This window comes from Gekko japonicus, unplaced genomic scaffold (genome assembly GCF_001447785.1).
Source record: "Gekko japonicus isolate JY-2015 unplaced genomic scaffold, Gekko_japonicus_V1.1 scaffold83, whole genome shotgun sequence".
NCBI classification, from domain to species: Eukaryota; Metazoa; Chordata; class Lepidosauria; order Squamata; family Gekkonidae; genus Gekko; species Gekko japonicus.
In genome coordinates this window covers 879195-898805 of record NW_015168655.1, presented here as the reverse complement: position 1 = coordinate 898805, position 19611 = coordinate 879195, and the positions used below count along the sequence as shown (strand labels likewise).

General features: G+C 42.8%; 1 protein-coding gene across 2 annotated transcripts in view; it reads right to left on the bottom strand.

The window, feature by feature from the left end:
* Window positions 1-19611, bottom strand: part of AKAP6 (A-kinase anchoring protein 6) — a 325414-nt gene that overhangs the window by 272008 nt on the left and 33795 nt on the right. The window contains exon 1 of one of the 2 annotated variants that reach the window (XM_015415203.1): window positions 8931-9234. The exons of the other annotated variant lie outside the window; for it this stretch is intronic. Within the exon in view, the coding sequence (XP_015270689.1) occupies window positions 8931-8963 (33 nt within the window). The 5' untranslated portion in view covers window positions 8964-9234. Of the gene's footprint in view, window positions 1-8930; window positions 9235-19611 lie in introns of those variants that run through there. 2 annotated transcript variants of the gene reach the window in all.

Genomic DNA, 19611 nt, shown 5'->3' with positions numbered 1-19611 from the left:
TCCGTCATCTAAATCAGAGCTCTCTGTGTTAATGTTAAAAAAAAAGTATAAACATTGCCACAAACAGTTACTGGCACACCCTCAGAGCTTTCAAAGGTTTGCTTATATATCTCAGAGATTTTTAATTTAAACAAAAATTCTGCCATTATTCACCTAGCAAGACAGAGAAATACTCAGAGCTGCAGAGACGTATGCGAAATCTAGTGGAAGATGAAAGGTTCTTGCGCTCCACAGTTAACAACGGTGACAGAAGCAAATGTACTTTGGTTTATGTTCTTTCATTTCATGGTAAACCCCTCCAAGAAATAAGCCCTTACTCATTGCATATGACAAGCTTACTTGAAAAACAAATTGATGGTTTAAGAGCGTGTCTGTGATGTTGATCTTTAGTTTATTAATATTATAAATTCTTCTGGTGATAGAAATTTCAAGCTGAGTACAGACACTCCTTAAGAGACAAGAAGTATTTTACAACATAGTTCTTTTGGTATTAAAATGCATCTTTATGTTTAGATGGGGTTATCATTGTTGACCCGAATCTGTAACACTGCATACAGATTTATACATTTTTACACTGTGTTTCTTCTGAATAGTACTAAACAGTATTGGCCAATGAATATGGCTGTCCCTTCCCAGTTTATTTTCACAGCAACTCTCTGAGGTGAGAAATAGTGATTGGCCCAAGATCACCAATGAGCTTCATGACTAAGCACAGATTTAAATCATGATAGCTCTCCATTACTAGCTACTAAGCAAACTTGTTTTAAAAATGTAGTTCTATTGTGGAACTGTGAAGGTCTAATTTTTTTTAGTGGGGTGCTATTTATTTATTTATTATTTAGTATTTATATAGCACAGCATTTCTCAAATTAGTATCTGGGCACCACTTGTAGGATTGCCAGGTCTCCCCTGGCCACTGGCATGGGACAGGGGGTTAGGGTTACCAGCGCCAGGTTGGGAAACTCCTGGAGATTTGGGGTAGAGCCTGGGAAGAACAGTGGGGTACAATGCCAGAGAATCCACCCTCCATTGCATCCATTTTCTCCAGGGGAACTGATCTCTGATGAGCTGTAATTCCTGGAGATTCCCAGGCCCCACCTGAAGGCTGGCATCCCTAACAGCTAGTGGTCCATGAGGGTACTACACAAAGTATTGCAACAACAGAGGTTCTTCTTCTTGTACCCATTAGGTTAATTGAGAACAGACATTCCTCAGGTTTCTAGGAATTTTCTCAGCCTCAGGGGAAGGGGAATGGAATTGGCTTCCACCTCTTTCAAAGGGTGGGGGCTCAGAGAGTTGCCGCTGCCTGCAGTCACCCAGATTCCAGATCACCTCAGAGCAGTGGCCAGAAAACATGCTGATTGGCTGCTGGGAATCAATAGTTAAGCCCTATGAATTCTAATTGACTGAGTGCCACTCAAAAAGGCTACACACCTAATATAATCATCATTGTCCAGGATAAAACTGAACTGTTTTTCATGCTATGTTCCAATGCAAAAGCTTTCAGCATACAGACAGAGCAATACTACCTTGCATCCACAGAAGCTAATAGTCAGTTATAGTTTTTAGTGAAATACTGGCAATTCAGATTTTGTGCAACTCTGGTCTTACTCTATTTCTATTCTTATTTCTATTTCTACAAGCAGCTCTGAAAGTTTTTCCAGGCCCACTCCCAGTAGAGCAGCCAAGCCTCCTGCTATGGTAGGAGGCCTCCATCTGGCAGCCCTAGTTGCCTGCCACACCAAGCAGCAGCAGGAGGGGGAAAATGGTCATGTCATCTGCATTACCATGTCACTTCAGGGTGGGGTTGCCAGGTCCCTTCTGGCCTCTGATGGGGGATGGGGGAACTTACCAGGAGAAAGAGGAAGGCCCAGGCCATGTTGCTGGCATCACACACAAAGTGACATCACTGTGATGCTCTGGTATCTGGGCAAAATCTCTATAGTAAAAACAGCTTCTACCACAGAGATTTTTGAAAGACTAGAGTGTTGCCAGGATGTCACTAGGGATCCCAAGTCCCCCCGAGGGGCGGGGAAACCCCCGCCCCAGAGGCCCATTCCCCGGCGCCGCCGGATCAGGCCCCAGGGGGAACTTCACCCCGACGTGCGTGTCACCCGGAAGTGACGTGGGGACACCAGGCACGCTGGGGGCGGGGCCACGGCCATACAAGGGAAAACTCTATGGTTTTCCCTTGTATGGCTGTGGCCCCGCCCCCAGCGTGCCTGGCGTCCTCCCGTCACTTCCAGGTGACGTGCGTGCAGCGCGCGCACACACAAGACGCCGGCCTGGAGCCCCCCGCTCCCGGCGAAGATACACTTGGCAACCCTAGATGTCACTGGTGTGATGGCATCACTTCCTGTGTGATGCTGGCAACGTGGCCTGGGCTTTCCTATTTCTTTTGGTAAGATCCCCGCCTGCCATCTGATCAGCAGCTGGGAGGCAAGGCCTGGCAGCGGGGGACCCTGCCTCCAATGGGGCGTCTGGCAACCCTACTTCAAGGGAAAACCCAGAAGTGATGCAGGATAGCTCTAGGAATTGCCAGAAACTCTATGGATTCCTAGAGCTATCCTAAGTTACTTCCCCCAGAAGTGATGTAGTGGTGCAGCTGACATCATCCCCCCCCCCCCATGTCCCTGCTCCCAACCCTTCCACTGGTTGTCAGGCATAGTCTGGCAGCCATACTTTCCACCACTGTACAGCTGGTATTGATCCAGCAATTATCAACTACTAAGGAAGTGTCTTAACGCATCTGGAGCAAATTCACTACCAGTCAAAGGGAGAGAGATTAGAACTTGGGACAAAGCTTTTTGAGTTGTGGCCCTGCAGAATCAGCTACCTTCTTTATGGGTCATGTGCAGACCAATCGTAACATCATTTTCTTAAACTTGCTTTTAAAATATAGTTGCATTGCTTGGTTTACTTACTTAAGACAATCCTCATGATACTCCTGAGTGATGAAATGTCATACACTTAGTACCTCATAAGTTACCTTAGGCTAGCATTATGCTTCCCAGCAGGCTGATAAAGGGCAGAAAAACTGCAAGTTCATGGTGCAGACAAAATTTGCTTCAAGCCCGTTGACCACTTCCTGCACAAGGTCTTTTGCTAGTTATCAGTACACAATAAAATTGTTGTGCGTAGTCATTGACATATTTGAAACCTGTTAAATCAATGTTTGGAATATATGAACAAATCATATCATCACTATTATCAGTACTATAACTGAAATCACTGCAATCAATAGATCCATTCCTTCAGAAAAACGAAGTGCAATGGCCTGCATCCTAGAATTCTCTTTAGCAAAGCTTGAAACTGTTGTGTACCCGGGGAAGCCCGCGAATGTGGTCGGGCAAACACATGGTCGGGCTAAGGACACGAGCTTCACTTCAAGAGACAATAGCCTAAACGGATCCTAGCATGCACCTATGGGGACGCTAGAATCCTAGGAGGGACCTATGGTCTCGGGATTGCACTGTAAATATCCAATCATGTGTGTGTGTGTGTGTGTGTGTGTGCACGCGCGTAGTGTAAGTTGCGAATGTAAGCCGGCCTGCGAGCCAGCAAAGGTATCTCTTGTTCTTCCATCTACAATAAAGTATGAGCTGAAATCACTACGCTACGCATCAGTCCCAGTACTTTATAGAAACATTCCTTCATTAAGGATCCTCCCTGTACTTAAGCAGCTGTTCTGCCAGCAGAAGACCTTCAACACTGGGAAGGAGGAAAGCTTCATATTCTGCTGAGCAGAATAGTAGGATACAGACTAGTACGTTTAAGAAATTCAGCAGGCATTAGTCAAGAAACAGAAGTATAGCATTGTAGCAGAGATGTGATATATTAAAACCTAAGATGATAGATCTAACTTTCCATTGGAACCACTGGAGTGCTGATACCATCTCTCAGAAAGAAATTTAACTTTCACACCGTTTCTTATCAGTACTACCACATACATTTTCTATCCAAGTCTTTCTTGAAGTGCTTGACTCTTTCTGGTCAGCTCATCTTAGTCATCTGGAATGATTCTTTCTGGAAAGGTTATACAACATTGGCACTCCCTGGACTATGGTTGTTTCTTCCTGGACCTCTTCCAGGATGCTTAACCTTTCTCCAAATCTGCTGTAACCTGATTAACAGACCAGGAAGCCATCCTCACTTGAACCCATTAGTACAGAGAACACAAAACTGCACAACCACCACAAATATGTATGTTCTTTTTTTGTGGAAAAAAACACACCACTAAATACAAACACAAGGGACAGATGCACAAAAGCATGTATGTGTGGGAAATCACACTAGAAAATGAAGATAACTGAGTTTTACATCGTAACTTTGCATGATGAAGCTGTTCCACCATCTAATTTAACACAGTTGGGACTGCTGCTACCCTTGGGCATGATGCCCTCCTTCTCACTTTCCTTTGTCTCCCACAGTCACAAGCTACTGTGTGTTCCCTCCCTCCTACAACAGAGCCAAGTGGTGCTCTGGGAGGACTATCTGCAAAGAGCAAATAGGAGGACAGTAAATAAGGAGAGCAGCAAATAATCTAAATCAATAAGTAATGATAGGAGAGAGGGAAACATATAAGCTTATGCATTTTTTGCCCTGTCATTCTGCAAGAACTGTAAACACTCAAGAGCCAATCTGGCACAGCAGTTAGAATGGCAGAGTTGGCATCCCTGATCCGCCATGGAACCTTGCAAGGTGATCTTGGGCTCACCACAATCTCTCAGCCTAACCTACTCCCAGAGTTGGTATTGTGAGGATAAGGTGGAGGGGTGGAGAAGGGTGTGATAATCTGCTTTAGGTCTCCATTACAGGAAAAAGTAGGATATCCTCCTGTATATATAATTCTATTTTGGTCATGGACTCCCCTGAACGTTCCAACACGCTCCAAAATCAGTTCGCTCTCTGATTTGTCATTCAGAGGGTCTTCCCTATCCACTGGCTGCTTTGGAGGAGTTCTGCCTCCAACATTCTAAACAGTTTGCTCTTCCTCTCCTCCCCCACAGCCAGTCAGAACACAGAGGTCATTTGCATATGTGACCTGATTCGCCTTTGCCTCGGAACACGGAGGTCGTTTGCATATGTGGCCTCACTGGCCTTTCCCTCTAACATTCTAAACAGTTTGCTGTTGATGTAATAACTGCACACTGCCAACATACTTGTGGTACTTTGCTCCAAATATCTGCATGACAACTCCTACTGGTATCATGAAAACATTTACAAGTGCATTTGTATTATGACACAGTAATTCTTCACCTATTTGAGAGATGGAACCTCAACACTGAAACCAATATTATTACTTTCTTTGGAGTATACCAAAATAATAATTCAGAATAAAATTTTATATCCAAATTACCTCCTTGCAATTGTAAGTTTGATTAGAATATTAACATTACATCAACAGGGTTGCCAGGCAGTGCCTGGTAACCGGCAGGAGAGTTGTGGATGGGGATATGGGGAAGGCCTGTGATGCTGGCTGTAGCATTACATCATTCCTGGTTGAAAAAAATGGAAGTGGCATAGGTAGCTCTAGAATCACCAGAAAATCCATAGTGTTCCCACCAATTCCGGTCTGCAGCTCAGCATCTTAACCTCTGAGCCACTGCAGCCCCAAGGGTGAGATAACAGTGTACTAAATTATTAATGACTAAGGAGCATATATGCTTTCAGGCACAAGGTGGCAAAACAGGAACTAACTATGAGGAGAAAGTTTCTGAAAGACTTTATGCTATAGTTTATTTATTTAAAAGATGTTCATCCCACCTTTCATCCAATTAAGGCCCTCAAGGCAGCAAACAATTAAAAAGACATTAAACATCAACTTTACTCTCTCCCTCCCCTCTCTCTTTCTATGTGTGTGTGTGTACACACACACACACATATATACATATATATAAACACACATACATACATATACACACATACACACACACCCAAAACAATATACATGTATTTCCTACACACACACAAACACATAAAGGGAATGCTATACACTCGAAAGTATTCATATGGTGGCAGAAGAAAAGTTATAGAGGTACAGATGGATCTCCATGGGAAATTCCACACAGTTTTGGTATCACCAAAAAGGCCCTTTCTTGGGTTGCCACCCAGTGTGCCTCAGATAGTTTACTGCTGTGTCTGGTACATTATGTTGCTGTTATGTTCAAAAAGAGAACCATCAAACAACTGGATAGGCAGCCTCTTCTAAATCTCCCTGCACTACAAAATCCAATAGAAGAAGACAGGAATTCAGCTGGATGTCAGCTGCCTCTAGAGGAAACGTGCCAAGTTGGTGGAATGAGAGAGATTTCCGGGTGAGGCAACTATGGCCCTTGAAATAATGAGGTTTCAAGTAACAAACAGAAAATAAAATCCTACTCAGAGATCAAGACGGCAAGCTAATAAACAATACACATTTAATGCAAAAATCACCAAGAGCCAGTAAGAGCGAATTATTTTGGAAGGATAGCGAATATTCTTCAGCATATTGGATTACACATTATAGCTTTTTAGCACATCAGTTTATTTTTATTCTTAATTCCTTTACTGTTATTTTATTATTATTCATTTAAAATATTTATATTTGCAGTCTTAGCTTTAGAACTGAGGTGGCTTCCAAAGAATCAGGGAGAAAAACCGTCAGACACAGAAATCCAAGGAAAATATATATGTAAGACAAAGTGTAAATCAAGAAATCCGCATAAAATCTCTTTAAACAATTTACAACAGTACTAGAAGCTTCCTCTACATGCCCACCATAATCATCCCTCAGAGATAAAGGAAAACTAGTAGAATCAACAAAACACCTATAAAAGCAACAATTTTGCATTCATAACCTTGGTACCAAGCAAATAGCAGTGGCCTGAAAGTTCCACAACCAAAACATCTTCAGCAGGTGACACCACTCAGATTAGGACCTCTGAAGCACATCTCTACAGATGGGTAGGTTAATATGCAAAGTTGCGAACCTCCAGGCGGTAGCTGGAGATCTCCTGGGATTACAACTAATCTCCAGGTAACAGAGATCAGTACACCTTGAAAAAATGACCACTTTGGAAGGTGGATTCTAGGGCAATATACCCCACTGAAGTCCCTCCCCTCCCCAAACTTGCCCTTCTCAGGCTCCACCCCCCAAATCTCCAGGTATTTCACAACCCAGAGCTGGCAACCTGACTAATATGGGGATCAGGATACATTCTCATATCATTACATTGCTTTAAAATCTCAGATGCACTGTAATATCTCCATATTAGGATTCTACCATAACTACACCATTCTTCTTTCATCTTACGAAATTAAGAAAAGAAAAACCTGTTCTGACAGAGGCATAGCTAGAATTTTGGGGTCCTAGCGCAGAGTACATAATTATTTCCTCCTGCACCTCTGGATGGGTACAGAGCAAAGATCACATCAAACCAATTTATAACTAGGCAACTGTGGAATAGTCTTCATCTCAGGAAAGGTCATCCTTTCCTTAATATGCAAAGAGAGCAGGTGGAATGGAGTCTGACTACTAGCAGTGTCATCCTAAGTAGAGTTACACCCTTCTAAGCCCCTTTGACTTCACTGACTTGGAAGGATGTAACTCTGCTTAGGATCACACTGTAAATATTGCATAGCTGAACATCTAGTTCATTCTTCAATTGCAAATAGGGTTGCTGATCAGTGGGGCCTGGCAGCAGGGGACCCCCACCCCCATGGGGGGGGTGTCTGACAACCCAAACTGCAAATCACATTAAAAACAAGCTGAGTCAGCAAATAGTTTCTCTTCTCCTCCCTCCCCAAATCTGGGATGGTTTTCCATCCCCATCTAAACTACTTTACCCAGATTCTATCCATATTTACTTAGAATTTCCACTGACTGAAGGGAGAATTACTCCCTATTATGTGCGCTTAAGGTTGCACTCTTGATTCTGTATTTAACTGAAGTCATGAAGAATTCTCAGGCAAATAGTAAAACTACTGCCTTACCCAAATTGTGAAGAATAAATATGTGGAGAAAACAGCTACTGGAAAAGGGGGAACTACACAAGCTATAATGATAACGTACAAGAGATTGTCCAAAGAATAACCTTCACGTGACCTCACTTCAAGATAAAATAAGAGTGAAAACTGATGGAACATAGTTTCCTCAATTAGCCTCAATCTGGGCTATTATTAGTGTTTACAATAATATTTTAAATTTCTCATCCAATAGTTGTTCAAATTGGACAGTCATGTGATTAACATGGACAGGGGTCTGGGTGTGAATGTAAAGATACCTTTTCATAGAATTACATGTCTTATTCTTTTTACCAAAGGTTTATTAAGACATATTAAATATGACACTTTACAATACCAGCCAAACCTTTCAGCCAAAGCAATGTAATAATCTATGTCTAACATCTATTTTTAATCATACTATGAACTATAAATAGAACAGTGGCACTGTCTCAGACCTTCCTACGGAATGTGTATTATTTTTCACTTATAAAAAAAGCTTTTAAAAAATGCTAAAGGTTACCTCTTAACCTTTTTGATAAAGATCAAATACACGAAAATTATGGTTTTGCACCCAGAAAACAAAAAGGAGGTACAGTTCTTTCTTTCAAATAACATAATAATGCAAATGATCAAAGATTATGTCAACTATCACAAAAGTTTGATATACAGGCTGTTACATCAGAAAGAATGAAAAGTCTGCCTTCAACAAGATAGTCTAAATATACAGTAATTAAGCATCTAGTCTTCCCTGACAGAACATGCAGCATGCAAATGAATAAAGTACCCTGTTCCAACGTGAATGTTCACAGCCATGAAATATGGCCCCTTTAAAAATATACACTCAAGAATGAATTTGCAGGACCTCGGGTTTAAAATCACACACTCCCAGGTCTTCCTCCCAAGCCCATGTTTTGTTCATTATTTCCCACCAGAGCATGTCCTACCTTGATTGTTTTGAAAGGATGGTTTTCATTCATCCATTTGGCAGATTATTAACAGCCCCCTCTTTTTCCCCTTCTCAGTCAAACCAGTTACTTTGAATTAGTAACTCAGACAACGTGCTGATACAAAATCCAGGCAACTCGCAGACAGATCCATTTTCAGTTCTTGGGCAACTGCTTTTGCATTGCTAGTAACAAATGTTTAACAAGACCGAACAATGTTTTTAAAAGCTGCATCAGAGCTGTGCTATTCTTGAGATTAAGTTTAGGCCTATTTCCCTTGTCCTGGAGATTCTGAGCTACAGTTTTCTTACTCATACAGTTCTCTGACTGGCAACTCACTAAGACACTTGCCGCTTGAAATTAGTTGGGTTATTTTAGTCACTGACATAAGTTCCAGTAGAATGTTAGCTGTGACCAAGATGGCAAAAGGGAATCTAATATAAGTTGGTCACTTGGTTACAGTACAAAGCCGATAGAAGTTTTGAATTTTGATATATTTATGGGCACAACCCCCCCTTTCTCTTTCTTTCTATTTCCCCCCTCCAAATGATTTAAGCGGCAATCCCAAACACTTTGGAATAAAGCCTATGAAATCAGTGAAACTTCTCACAAACTTACACATAATTTGATTGCAATTCTTTAAAACGTACAGTGATATGGAAGATTTGGAAAGTTAAAATTAGACACTATCCAGTTTTCAGGACACAACAGATCATAAGACTGGAAAAGTTTATTAACAATAGTTTCAGCTTCCCTATTGCAGTGACTCACAACATACCAAATAAATATTTAATGGACACTGCCAATGAGTATTGGCTTACTGGTATACAGTACTGTGCGGAATTTCAAAGATCAGACTCAATAAGGGACAGGAATCCTAACCTTTTTATAGTTTCGTAGAAGGAGGGATACTTGAAGATGCCATGTCATGTCATAAGTGTTGCAAGGATAAAAAAAAAAGCTGCACTTTTTCCTGTTTGCATGTTACACTGAATCCATGTACAATCTACATGTACATGCATATATCTGTTTGTAAGAAAGACCCAATGCATATTTACTTTACAAATGAAACTGGGTCTGGTTTCTGGATGTGACAGTTCAACCATACATTCAGCTGTATGTGCTTTGAATCTTACTCAACACATGTATACAGAATCATCAAACATACCCTGTACACGAATTATACATGTGTTCACTGTAACTTGTGCTGAGCTCCAGCTGTGCCACTGCCTGGTTGAAAGGTGGAGCATCATTCAGCAGGGATGAGGACAGGGAGTGAGAGAAGATGTTTATTTGTAGGTTCACTGAAACTGCAGGATAGGATACTGTGATTGATCTTTTACTAGAACTTGTTTTCCTTGCTCCTGGTTTCTTCATTGTTACATGTACATGTTCCATAGTACAAATCCGACTTAACCTGCTTGGCAAATCTTGTGCTCCTCAAATTGACCTATTGTCATCTGATTTTGCACTGCACCTATTTTGGTCTAAAAAAAAAAAATACAAATACCCAGTATAGTACTGGACATAGAAACAGATGATCAACGAGCAGGCTTACCTCCTGAGTAGGCCTTACAGTCATTAGGTGAAAGCTTCCATACTCATCATGTCCGTCTGCACATCAGATGTAAATTATATGGGATATAACGGTCCCACTATTTGACCCTTCTGCCCATGCAACTTCTGCATCTTTCAAACATCTGTTGCATGTACAACCTCAGATAGTCTTCCCACCCCAATATTGCTTTCTCAGTCTTGAGGCTGTACCTTTCAGGTAAGGGCTTGCATCCCTGTAAACATCTCCCTTATAAATAAGAGCCGAATGGTGGTGGCACTTTTATAGAACATTCCACACGCTCCAAAATCAGTTCACTCTCTGATCTGTCATTCAGAGGGTCTCCCTATCCACTGGCTGCTTTGCCTGAGTCCTGCCTCCAACATTCTAAACATTTTGCTGTTCCTCTCCCCCCATAGCCAGTCAGAACACAGAGGTTATTTGCATATGCAGCCTCATTGGCCTTTGCCTCAGAACATAGAAGTCGTTTGCATATGCGACTTGATTGGCTTTTGCCTCTAACATTCTAAACAGTTTTCTGTTCTGAGGTAAAATGTGTCCAATCTTCAGGTGAGGGCTGGAGATCCCTCAGAATTACAACTGCTTTCCAGATGGCAGAGATCAGTTCCCCTGGAGAAAATGGTGGGCTCTGTATCCTTATATGCTGCTGAGAGGCCCCCATATGACAGCCAATGTGACATAGCAGTCAGGGCTTCAGAGCACGGGAGAGGCTGCAGGTGTGTGTGGGGTGGAAAGCTGAAGAGTGAGGGGGGAAATAAAGGTAGGTTGATGGTTGGCTGGGAAGGAGATAGGGTTGCCAACTCCAGGTGGGAAATTCCTGGAGAGGTGAGGGATGGAGCCTGGAGAGGGTGAGGTTTCAGGAGGTGTGGGACCTCGGACAGGTACAAAGCCATAGGCTCTACCCTCCAAACCAACTATTCTCTTCTGGGGAACCATCGTTGCCAATCTCCAGGTGAGGGCTGGAGATCACTCAAAATTACAACTGTTCTTTAGGTAGCAGAGATCAGTTCCTCTGGAGAAAATGGTAGACTCAGTGTCATTATACCCTGCTGAGGTCACCACAGCAAATTGACACTGAGTGTCAAAGGCCGGGGCACCCGCCCAGAGCCTCTTTCTAGAGGCCATTGTATTTATTTCCACAATGGGCCTTTTCCCTAGTATAGTATAAAGGACACTACCCCAAATTGTTTCTTGTTCCTTGCCACAAGGTATTGAAATACCACGTGGATTAGGGGCATCAAACTGTGCATCTCCATGTCTCATTCTAATGCTCTAGCTATGGTAAAAAAAATGTGAAGATACACACAAAATCCTTAATCTATACAGTGTTCTAAATGTCATAACTGGGAGAAAGGTCAGCGACCCATGGGAAGCTGTTTTCAAACAAACAGGCCTCACGAGCACCATGTGTGGTCTGGCCTTCAGGATTCTTGATATGCTTGGCAGCATCCTCTCTTTCACCTGTACTAGGGCCTGGTAATCCCGAACTAATGTTCAGCTAACAGTGAGTTAGCACATTGTGCAAAGGAAATTTTCTGATACGACTTACGACTTCCGGTTTTGGCGGAGCGAATGGCAGACGAACTCTTGGGGGGCTCCCAGAGTCATCTCGCCCACGCGCGGCCAGGGTGGGATCCGCACAAGCGGAGATCCTAAGGAGCCTTAGTTAAAGGCTCCGAAGCTGGGGCGCACCGGAGTAGAGCCTCTTTACCGGCCCTAATTGGCTGGAAATTGAGGCTCTCCCCAAGCCCCTATGGACCCTGCCGCGGCAGTGCCCTGAAAGAGGACCTAGCAACACTGCCGGGACTTCGCAGAGTGATGAAGCGATCGAGCGATAAGAAAAACAAATATCGGCAGCAACTGTGAGTTGGCGATCGAAACGAAAGTAGCGTTTTAAGCGCACCCCCCCCCGCTGATCAGAAGGGAAGCGGGTGGAAAGCCCTCCCCCTTAATAGAAAGAGACTGTACTAACAAGAAAAAGAGGGGGGGAGGTGAAAGTGTGAAAAGCAAGTTACCTTTTGGGAGATTGTTGATAGAAAAGGGGAAAAGAGCCCATTTGAAGTTGCGCGGAACGAACTTTTGAAAAGTAAACATCTGAACAAAGATGTCGGGGCAGAAAAAGTTGCCGGAGAAATTTGTGAAGAAGGCAGGAGGAACTTCCGGCACTAATCCCCGCCTTCCGGAGTCAGCTGTCAATCAGCAAGATAGTGAACTTCTGCGCCCTCTGCTGGAGCAAATCCAAAAAATAAATCAAACGTTGTCAGGTATGGAAAGCGTCCTTGGCAACCAGCAGAAACAATTGACAAGCATGGAAAGCGTGCTTAGCAGCCAGCAGAAGCAAATGACTGAAACAGCAAAGAATATGGAGGAAATTGCAAAGAAATATCTGGTATCAATGGAAGATACGCAAAAAATTAAGAAAAAGGACAATAAAATGGAAAAACATCAAGAACAACAAGATAAAAAAATAATGATGTTACAAATGGAAAAATCAAATTTAACTCTCCGATTTCAAGGCATCAAGGAAATGGAAAAGGAAGACCTCAGAAGTATCTTGGCAGATGCTTTGGCACCACTGACTGGCATTGAAGCGAATAAATTAAGCGAAGAGATGGATATGGCCTACAGAGCCTATTCCAACTTTACAAAGAAAAACAATTTGCCGGTGGAAGTGGTAGTCAAATTGGTAGTCAAATTCACTAAACAGCGGACAAGAGACCAGATTCTGAGAGCGACATCAACATCAACGTTGGAAATTGGAGAGCAGAAAATAAGGATTTTAAAAGATGTTCCATTTGAAATTAGAATGAAGAGGAAAGCGTACAAAGGACTGACCTTATTCTTACAAAACCATCAAATTAACTACAGGTGGTTGATTCCAGAAGGACTAACTTTCAAATTTGAAGATAAAAGAGAAAGGATTGACTTCATGTTCAAAGCTCAGGACTTTTTGAAAAGACATGCTAGCACGGAAGAAGAAGCAGAACTCCCTAAATGGGAAGAACTGAGTAGCAGTGACGGCAGCGACTCGGGAGACGGAGACAAAGGCTCGGAAGACAAAGGAGCAGGAAAGAGGTGGTCGTATAATCTGAGACACCCCAAAAAATGAAGGGGAACTGATCTCTGTATTCTGAAAATCAGTTGTAACAAGAGGAGGGCATGCAAAACTCATGGCGGAGAATCCCATCCCCCAATGGCCATCTGGCGCAACTCCCTTGAAGCCTAGCTCTGGTAGTAGTAGTGTCTGGGAGCTGCTCTGAGACTGGAGGGGCTTCTGAGCTCTGCCACTGCATCAGCCGGGCCAGGAGTGGCTCCCAGGCTCCACTGCCACCACAGCTGGGCTCAGAGTAGCTCTCAGGCTCCACTGCAGCCATGGCCAGGCCTGCTGGCAGCTCCTGGCCTTCGTCACCTCCATGGCCAGGCCCAGAGTGGCTCCCTGCTGGCAAATCCCAGGTTCCTCCTCTGCCACAGCTGGGTCTGCTGCAAGCTCCTGGGTTCCACCGCCATGATCGGGCTCACTGGCGGTTTCTGGGCTTTGTCGCCACCACATTCACCACTGCTGTAGCAATAAGCGACCTGCCCTTCTCCACCTGCACCATGCGCAGACAATGCTTTATTTAATTCGGAGGAATTTAAACACCCAATGGTATATTTTTTTTAACTTTTCAGATTTTTCTGGAAACCTAGGGGATCCTCCAAGTTTGTAGAAAAATCTGTTTGGGGTAAGTGTGGCCCCATCCATGGGTGTAGCTATCCACAGATGGGGACTACACTTGGGAAACAGATATATAGATTCTAGGACCTCTCCAGGACCTGCCTGGAGCCACAAGGTATAGATAAGAACTCTCAGTCTGGGGCAAGTGATGCACTGTATTCTTGGTGCTTGGGTGGGGGCAACAATGGGAGGGCTTCTAGTGTCCTGGCCCCACTGCTGGACCTCCTGATGGCACCTGGTATTTTTGGCCACTGTGTGACAGAGTGGTGGACTGGATGGGCCATTGGACTGGTCCAACATTAGCTTCTCTTATGTTCTTATGTAATTATCACAATAAATCACTTCAGCAAACATATACATACACATTTTGAAATGTGAGATTCACAACATGGAGTTTACAATGGCCACATTTGTAGCTTCACATTGTAAAATGGTATTTTTCACATTTAGATTACGTAAACTCAAGAAATTAATAAACAAAAGCCTATTTCACTTAAATTAATCTGATTTTTTTTGTCCTATTTTCCATTAAGTGGAGTTTCTTAACTAGTTTTAGTGTATGTTTCATTAGAAATTATTTTCAGAGCACTTGAAATTATATATCCCTCAAAGAAGGCTAAACTAGATGTGAGGGTAACATCTACACATATTTATGTGTTTGTCCCTTCACATATAAAGTGGAGATGACTACTTCTTCTTTTTTACAGAAAATGGAACATGCAGGTAAGGGGAGCTAAACACTGAGTCATTCCCTTTGCCATACTCCATTGTTGTTGTTTTTTACAGCCTAACACCAATACCAAACGTAAGTGGACTAGAAGTAAAAGGCTTCCAGCAATGGAGAAAAGTGATGTAAGGAAGTGAAAGAGGCAGGGTTTAGCTCCTCTTACCTGTTCTTTTTGGTGTAGTGTAGTGGTTAAGTGCGTGGACTCTAATCTGGGAGAACCGGGTTTGATTCCCCACTCCTCCACTTGCAGCTTCTGGATGACCTTGGGCAAGCCATAGTTCTGTCAGAGCTGTTCTCTCAAAGACATTTCTGGAAAGAACTCTTTCAGCCCCACCTACCTCACAGGGTTTCTGTCATGGGGAAGGAAAGGGAAAGGAGTTTGTAAGCTGCTCTGAGACTCTGAGTGAAGGGTGGGGTATAAATCCAATCTCTTCTTCTTCTTCTAAATGTAAAAGTAAACCATCCTCCCTCCTTTATACATGAATGGGGCAGGTGCATGAATGAATCACCATTCCCTTCCAGTCCCTTTCTCCTCCCTCGACATTTTGCTTAGGCCTGAGATAATGGAAGCATAGACAGAAAATGATACAGAATAAATTTAACCTGAATGTGGTTGATTCATGTGCTTTTAAAAATCATTCACATGTTTCAGAATTCTGTGGCAGTTACAGGAGCTCAATTAGGCATCAGGTGTGACTAATTTGCATAATGTTGGGTTGATTAATAGGCTTTAAATATATTTAATAGCTTAATTTATTATTCAGTTTATCAAAATGAGTTCCTTATGAGAGATGTCTTCACTTTGTTAGGAACAGCATGGTTTCAGACATGCATGAAGTCTTCTTTTTTTAATCCCATTACATTTTACTTCCTACTTTCTTTCTTTGAGCTGGGTTCCAATGTTCCCTGTCTCTCCTGCAGGACCATAGAAGGGAATAGTGAACTCTTATTGCTTAATTGGAAGCACACGGCTATTAGGTAGTGACCACTTTGATACAAAAACATATGGCTTTTGTCTCTTGATAGTTCACCAGTGTTTAACCCACAAACACAATCCTCACCATGCTGTGATGTGCCATTAAAAGCCAATTCATACTTCTACCTTCTACAGTTTAGAATTGCTAGTTGTGTTATCAAGCAAAGAGGCAATAATCTTTTGTTCAACTTAATTGCTTGCTAAAGAACACAGTTGATATTTCTAGAGCTAGCAGAAGATGCTTCTTCAATGAACATGGATGATAGGAGGTTTCTGTGCCAGGACAGGCCTTATGTACACCAAGGACTGGAGAGTATGCAGCTGGCTTGAAGGAGAAGTTTGGGGAGGTTACAAATGGCTGCTGTTTTGTTTTTATGAAAGTGACACTGCTCTACAGGCTTGTAGTGTTTGTACTTGCTTAGAGTTGCCAACCTCCAGGTGGTGGCTGGAGATCTCCTGGGATTACAACTGATCTCCAGGTGACAGAGATCAATCCACCTTGAGAAAACAGCCACTTTGGACGGTGGACTCCTTGGCATTATACCCCATCAAAGTCCCTCCACTCCCCAAACTCCGCCCTCCTCAGGCTCCATCCCCCAAAGTTTCCAGGTATTTCCCAACCCAGAGCTGGCAATCCTAAACACCTATATTTGAAAATGAACAGATATCACAAAAAATGCCATGGGTTGGATCCTATGACTTATCCTATGATAAGTGTGAGAAAAAAACAAACATGAACTAGGCACTCACAAAATACTGTTGTTCTCCAAGACAGAAAACTCACATGAACAGAAAAAAGAAGAGATAAGCAGTTAAAGGAAATGTGTGAGGCAGCCAGAAGATTAAGAATGCAGAGACCGTATCAAAGTAAGATGAAGAATGCTCTTCATTTTCAGTGTGAGAGGAAGGATACCCTTCCAATGATTTAAGAGCAGGGTAAGCACTGAGGTATCCCTAGCCCTTTGGAAAGACACAATGTACTTCATGGTCCTTTCTTCCACTTCTTGCCATGTCAGGTTATCATGGCAGCAGCAAAAATGCAACCTAGCCATAAGCTAAGTTTATCCTTTGCTCACAGAAACTGTTGGTTCTAATTTCATTGTTTTATCAAACAGTAAGCTGGATAATAATGAAATCCATAATGGAGTCTTCTGACAGTTTAAAGACTAGCAGATTTATTGTGGCATAAATTTTGTGGACTAGAGCCCACTTCATTAGATGACTAAAGGTAGGTCCTCAGCTGGAACAGAAAAATACATATTGACAATAATACATATATTGATGGGGGAAAGATTGGTGAAGTCAATACTCACTCGCCACTATTTACAGTTTTTCTCTATGCCAATGGTACTCACTCCATGGGTTGCTACCTCTGGTTTGGGAAATAGAAAAAAACAACAGGGAACACAGTGTAAAAGCTAGAAAATTATACAATTATACAAACAACACTGTTTTGTTTGTATAATTTTCTGTTTTGGGAAATACCTGGAGATTCTGAGTGTGGAGCTGGGGGGTGGGGTGGGCTTGGGAAGGGGAGGGACCTCAGCAGGGTATAATGCCACGGAGTCCATCCTCCAAAGAAGCCATTTTCTCCAGGGGAACTGCTCTAATGGAAAGTCACATTCACAATTACCAGGAACCAAAAGAGACAAATGACTACTGCATACCCATGTACTGCCAAACACACACATAATATTTAAGATATAACTATTAATATTATATGTAACTATCGATAACTTTTAAAATTACTGGAATATCTCTAGAAAAGAGCAAGAGTCTAGTAGCACCTTAAAGATTAACAAAGTGGCAGTGTATGAGTTTTCGTGAGTCACTGCTCACTTCTTCAGTGACTCACGAAAGCTCATACCTTGTTAGTCTTTAACGTCCTACTGGACTCTTGCTCTTTTATACTGCTACAGACAGACTAACACGGCTATCTATCGTGGAATACCTCTGTGCATGTAGGGTTGACTCTCCTCACCACTACTGAATCTTGGCCAGTCCTTGTGTATGTTGACCGAGGGGAAGGGCTGCCCTCTCTGCCTTTCCCTCTCTCCTCAGCATGTGGCACAGCAGGTCAAGTGAGAGAGTGAGATGGTCAAAGCCGCCAGAGCGGGACCAACTCACTGTGTAGAAAGCAGAGTAAAACCACCGTCTTTATGCTACAATTGGATCTTTTCTTTGGTGGCTGCTATGGTGGTTTTAATTTCTCTTCTCTGCCAACAGCTTGCTCACTTCCCGGCAGTTGTCCCAATGCTGAGATGAGAGCACAGAAGCTGCAGAAAAAAAGGGGTGGGTTGGAGAGGACAGGTCTTTTACTGCCATCTCAGGAATCAGGCCCACAGCTCAGGGAAGCTCACAGCTTACCCATCCTGCATCAGCAGCAGCTTTTTAAAGGTGAGAACTGCCTGCCAATCACAAGCCCTACCAGTCAATGACTTTGCTTGCTTTTCTGCAACATGGGGTGGTTGTCACATTGTGGAATACAATTCTCAGAGATTGTATTGCTAGATATGTCAGATTGCTAGAATTGTCAGATATGACAGCTCTTTGTTCTCATATATTGGAAACAATTCTGACTAGCATGTCAAAGAGCCACATGTGGTTCCTGAGCCACTGAGTGAGTATCACTGTTTTAATATTACTTATCTGCCAATTGTTCAGTTATCTGATGGAGTGGGCTCTAGTCCACAAAAGTTTATGCCACAATATGTCTGTTAGTCTTTAGGATTCCATGAGACTCTTTTTTGTTTTGCTGCAACAGACTGTCATGGGCTGTGGTCACATGAGCAGTTTGCTGTGATATAGTAACATCTGCCTTCCATGCCCTAGTCGTCAGCATCCCGTGTTGCCCCACTTTGGAAGCAGAGTAATCAGGCACCAGGGAAAGTCCAGTTTTACGGATGCCAGTGCTTCCACTCCACTCTTCCGGACGTCCGAACTCTCCTGCCGTGAAAGGGACCTGAAAGGGAAATCTGAATCTGCAGATCCATTTCTGCCACTGTTGGGTGGGGGTTTTTTTAGTTACTGCCTATATGTGCACGAGCACATATGCATTAAAATAAAAACAACTGGGAGCACGCTCTGTGGTTGAGACACTGCAGAAATGTGAATGCCTGACCATCAGATGAGCATGGGAGGAAACTGCCCCAGGGTGTGCTGTCTGGTTGGTCTGCCCCACAACACTTTAAACTGGTGCAATTAGAGGCGCACCCAGATGATGGCAAGCCGTGGATACTTTTCTGGAATTTGTCACAATGAAATCCACTACACTGTGTGACAATAGTTTAACTGAGCTCCACCTGGGGCAGTAATTCACCTAAGGATACACTACCAATCACTGTTTCACACACATTTTGGTTTTCAGTTCATCACTTTACCATGCAGTTAATTCAACAAGGTACAAGAGACACATTTTAAAATCAGATATACCTTCCAATCAATCTTTCAACTGCTTTGCAATGGCAGGAAACTGAAATATCAGCGTCGCTCTTATTCACCTTAATGTGAATGTCAGCAGACGGAACATAAAATGAGAATATATGTTTTAATTTTTTTTTTTAAATCCTGCTTGGGATCATATCAACCATTAAGTCAGTAAGGGTTTGTTCAAATATTATTCCTCTCCTCTATGTGCACTGATATCTAGAATAGGCCTTTGGATGGTTAATACATTTCTTCTCTTTC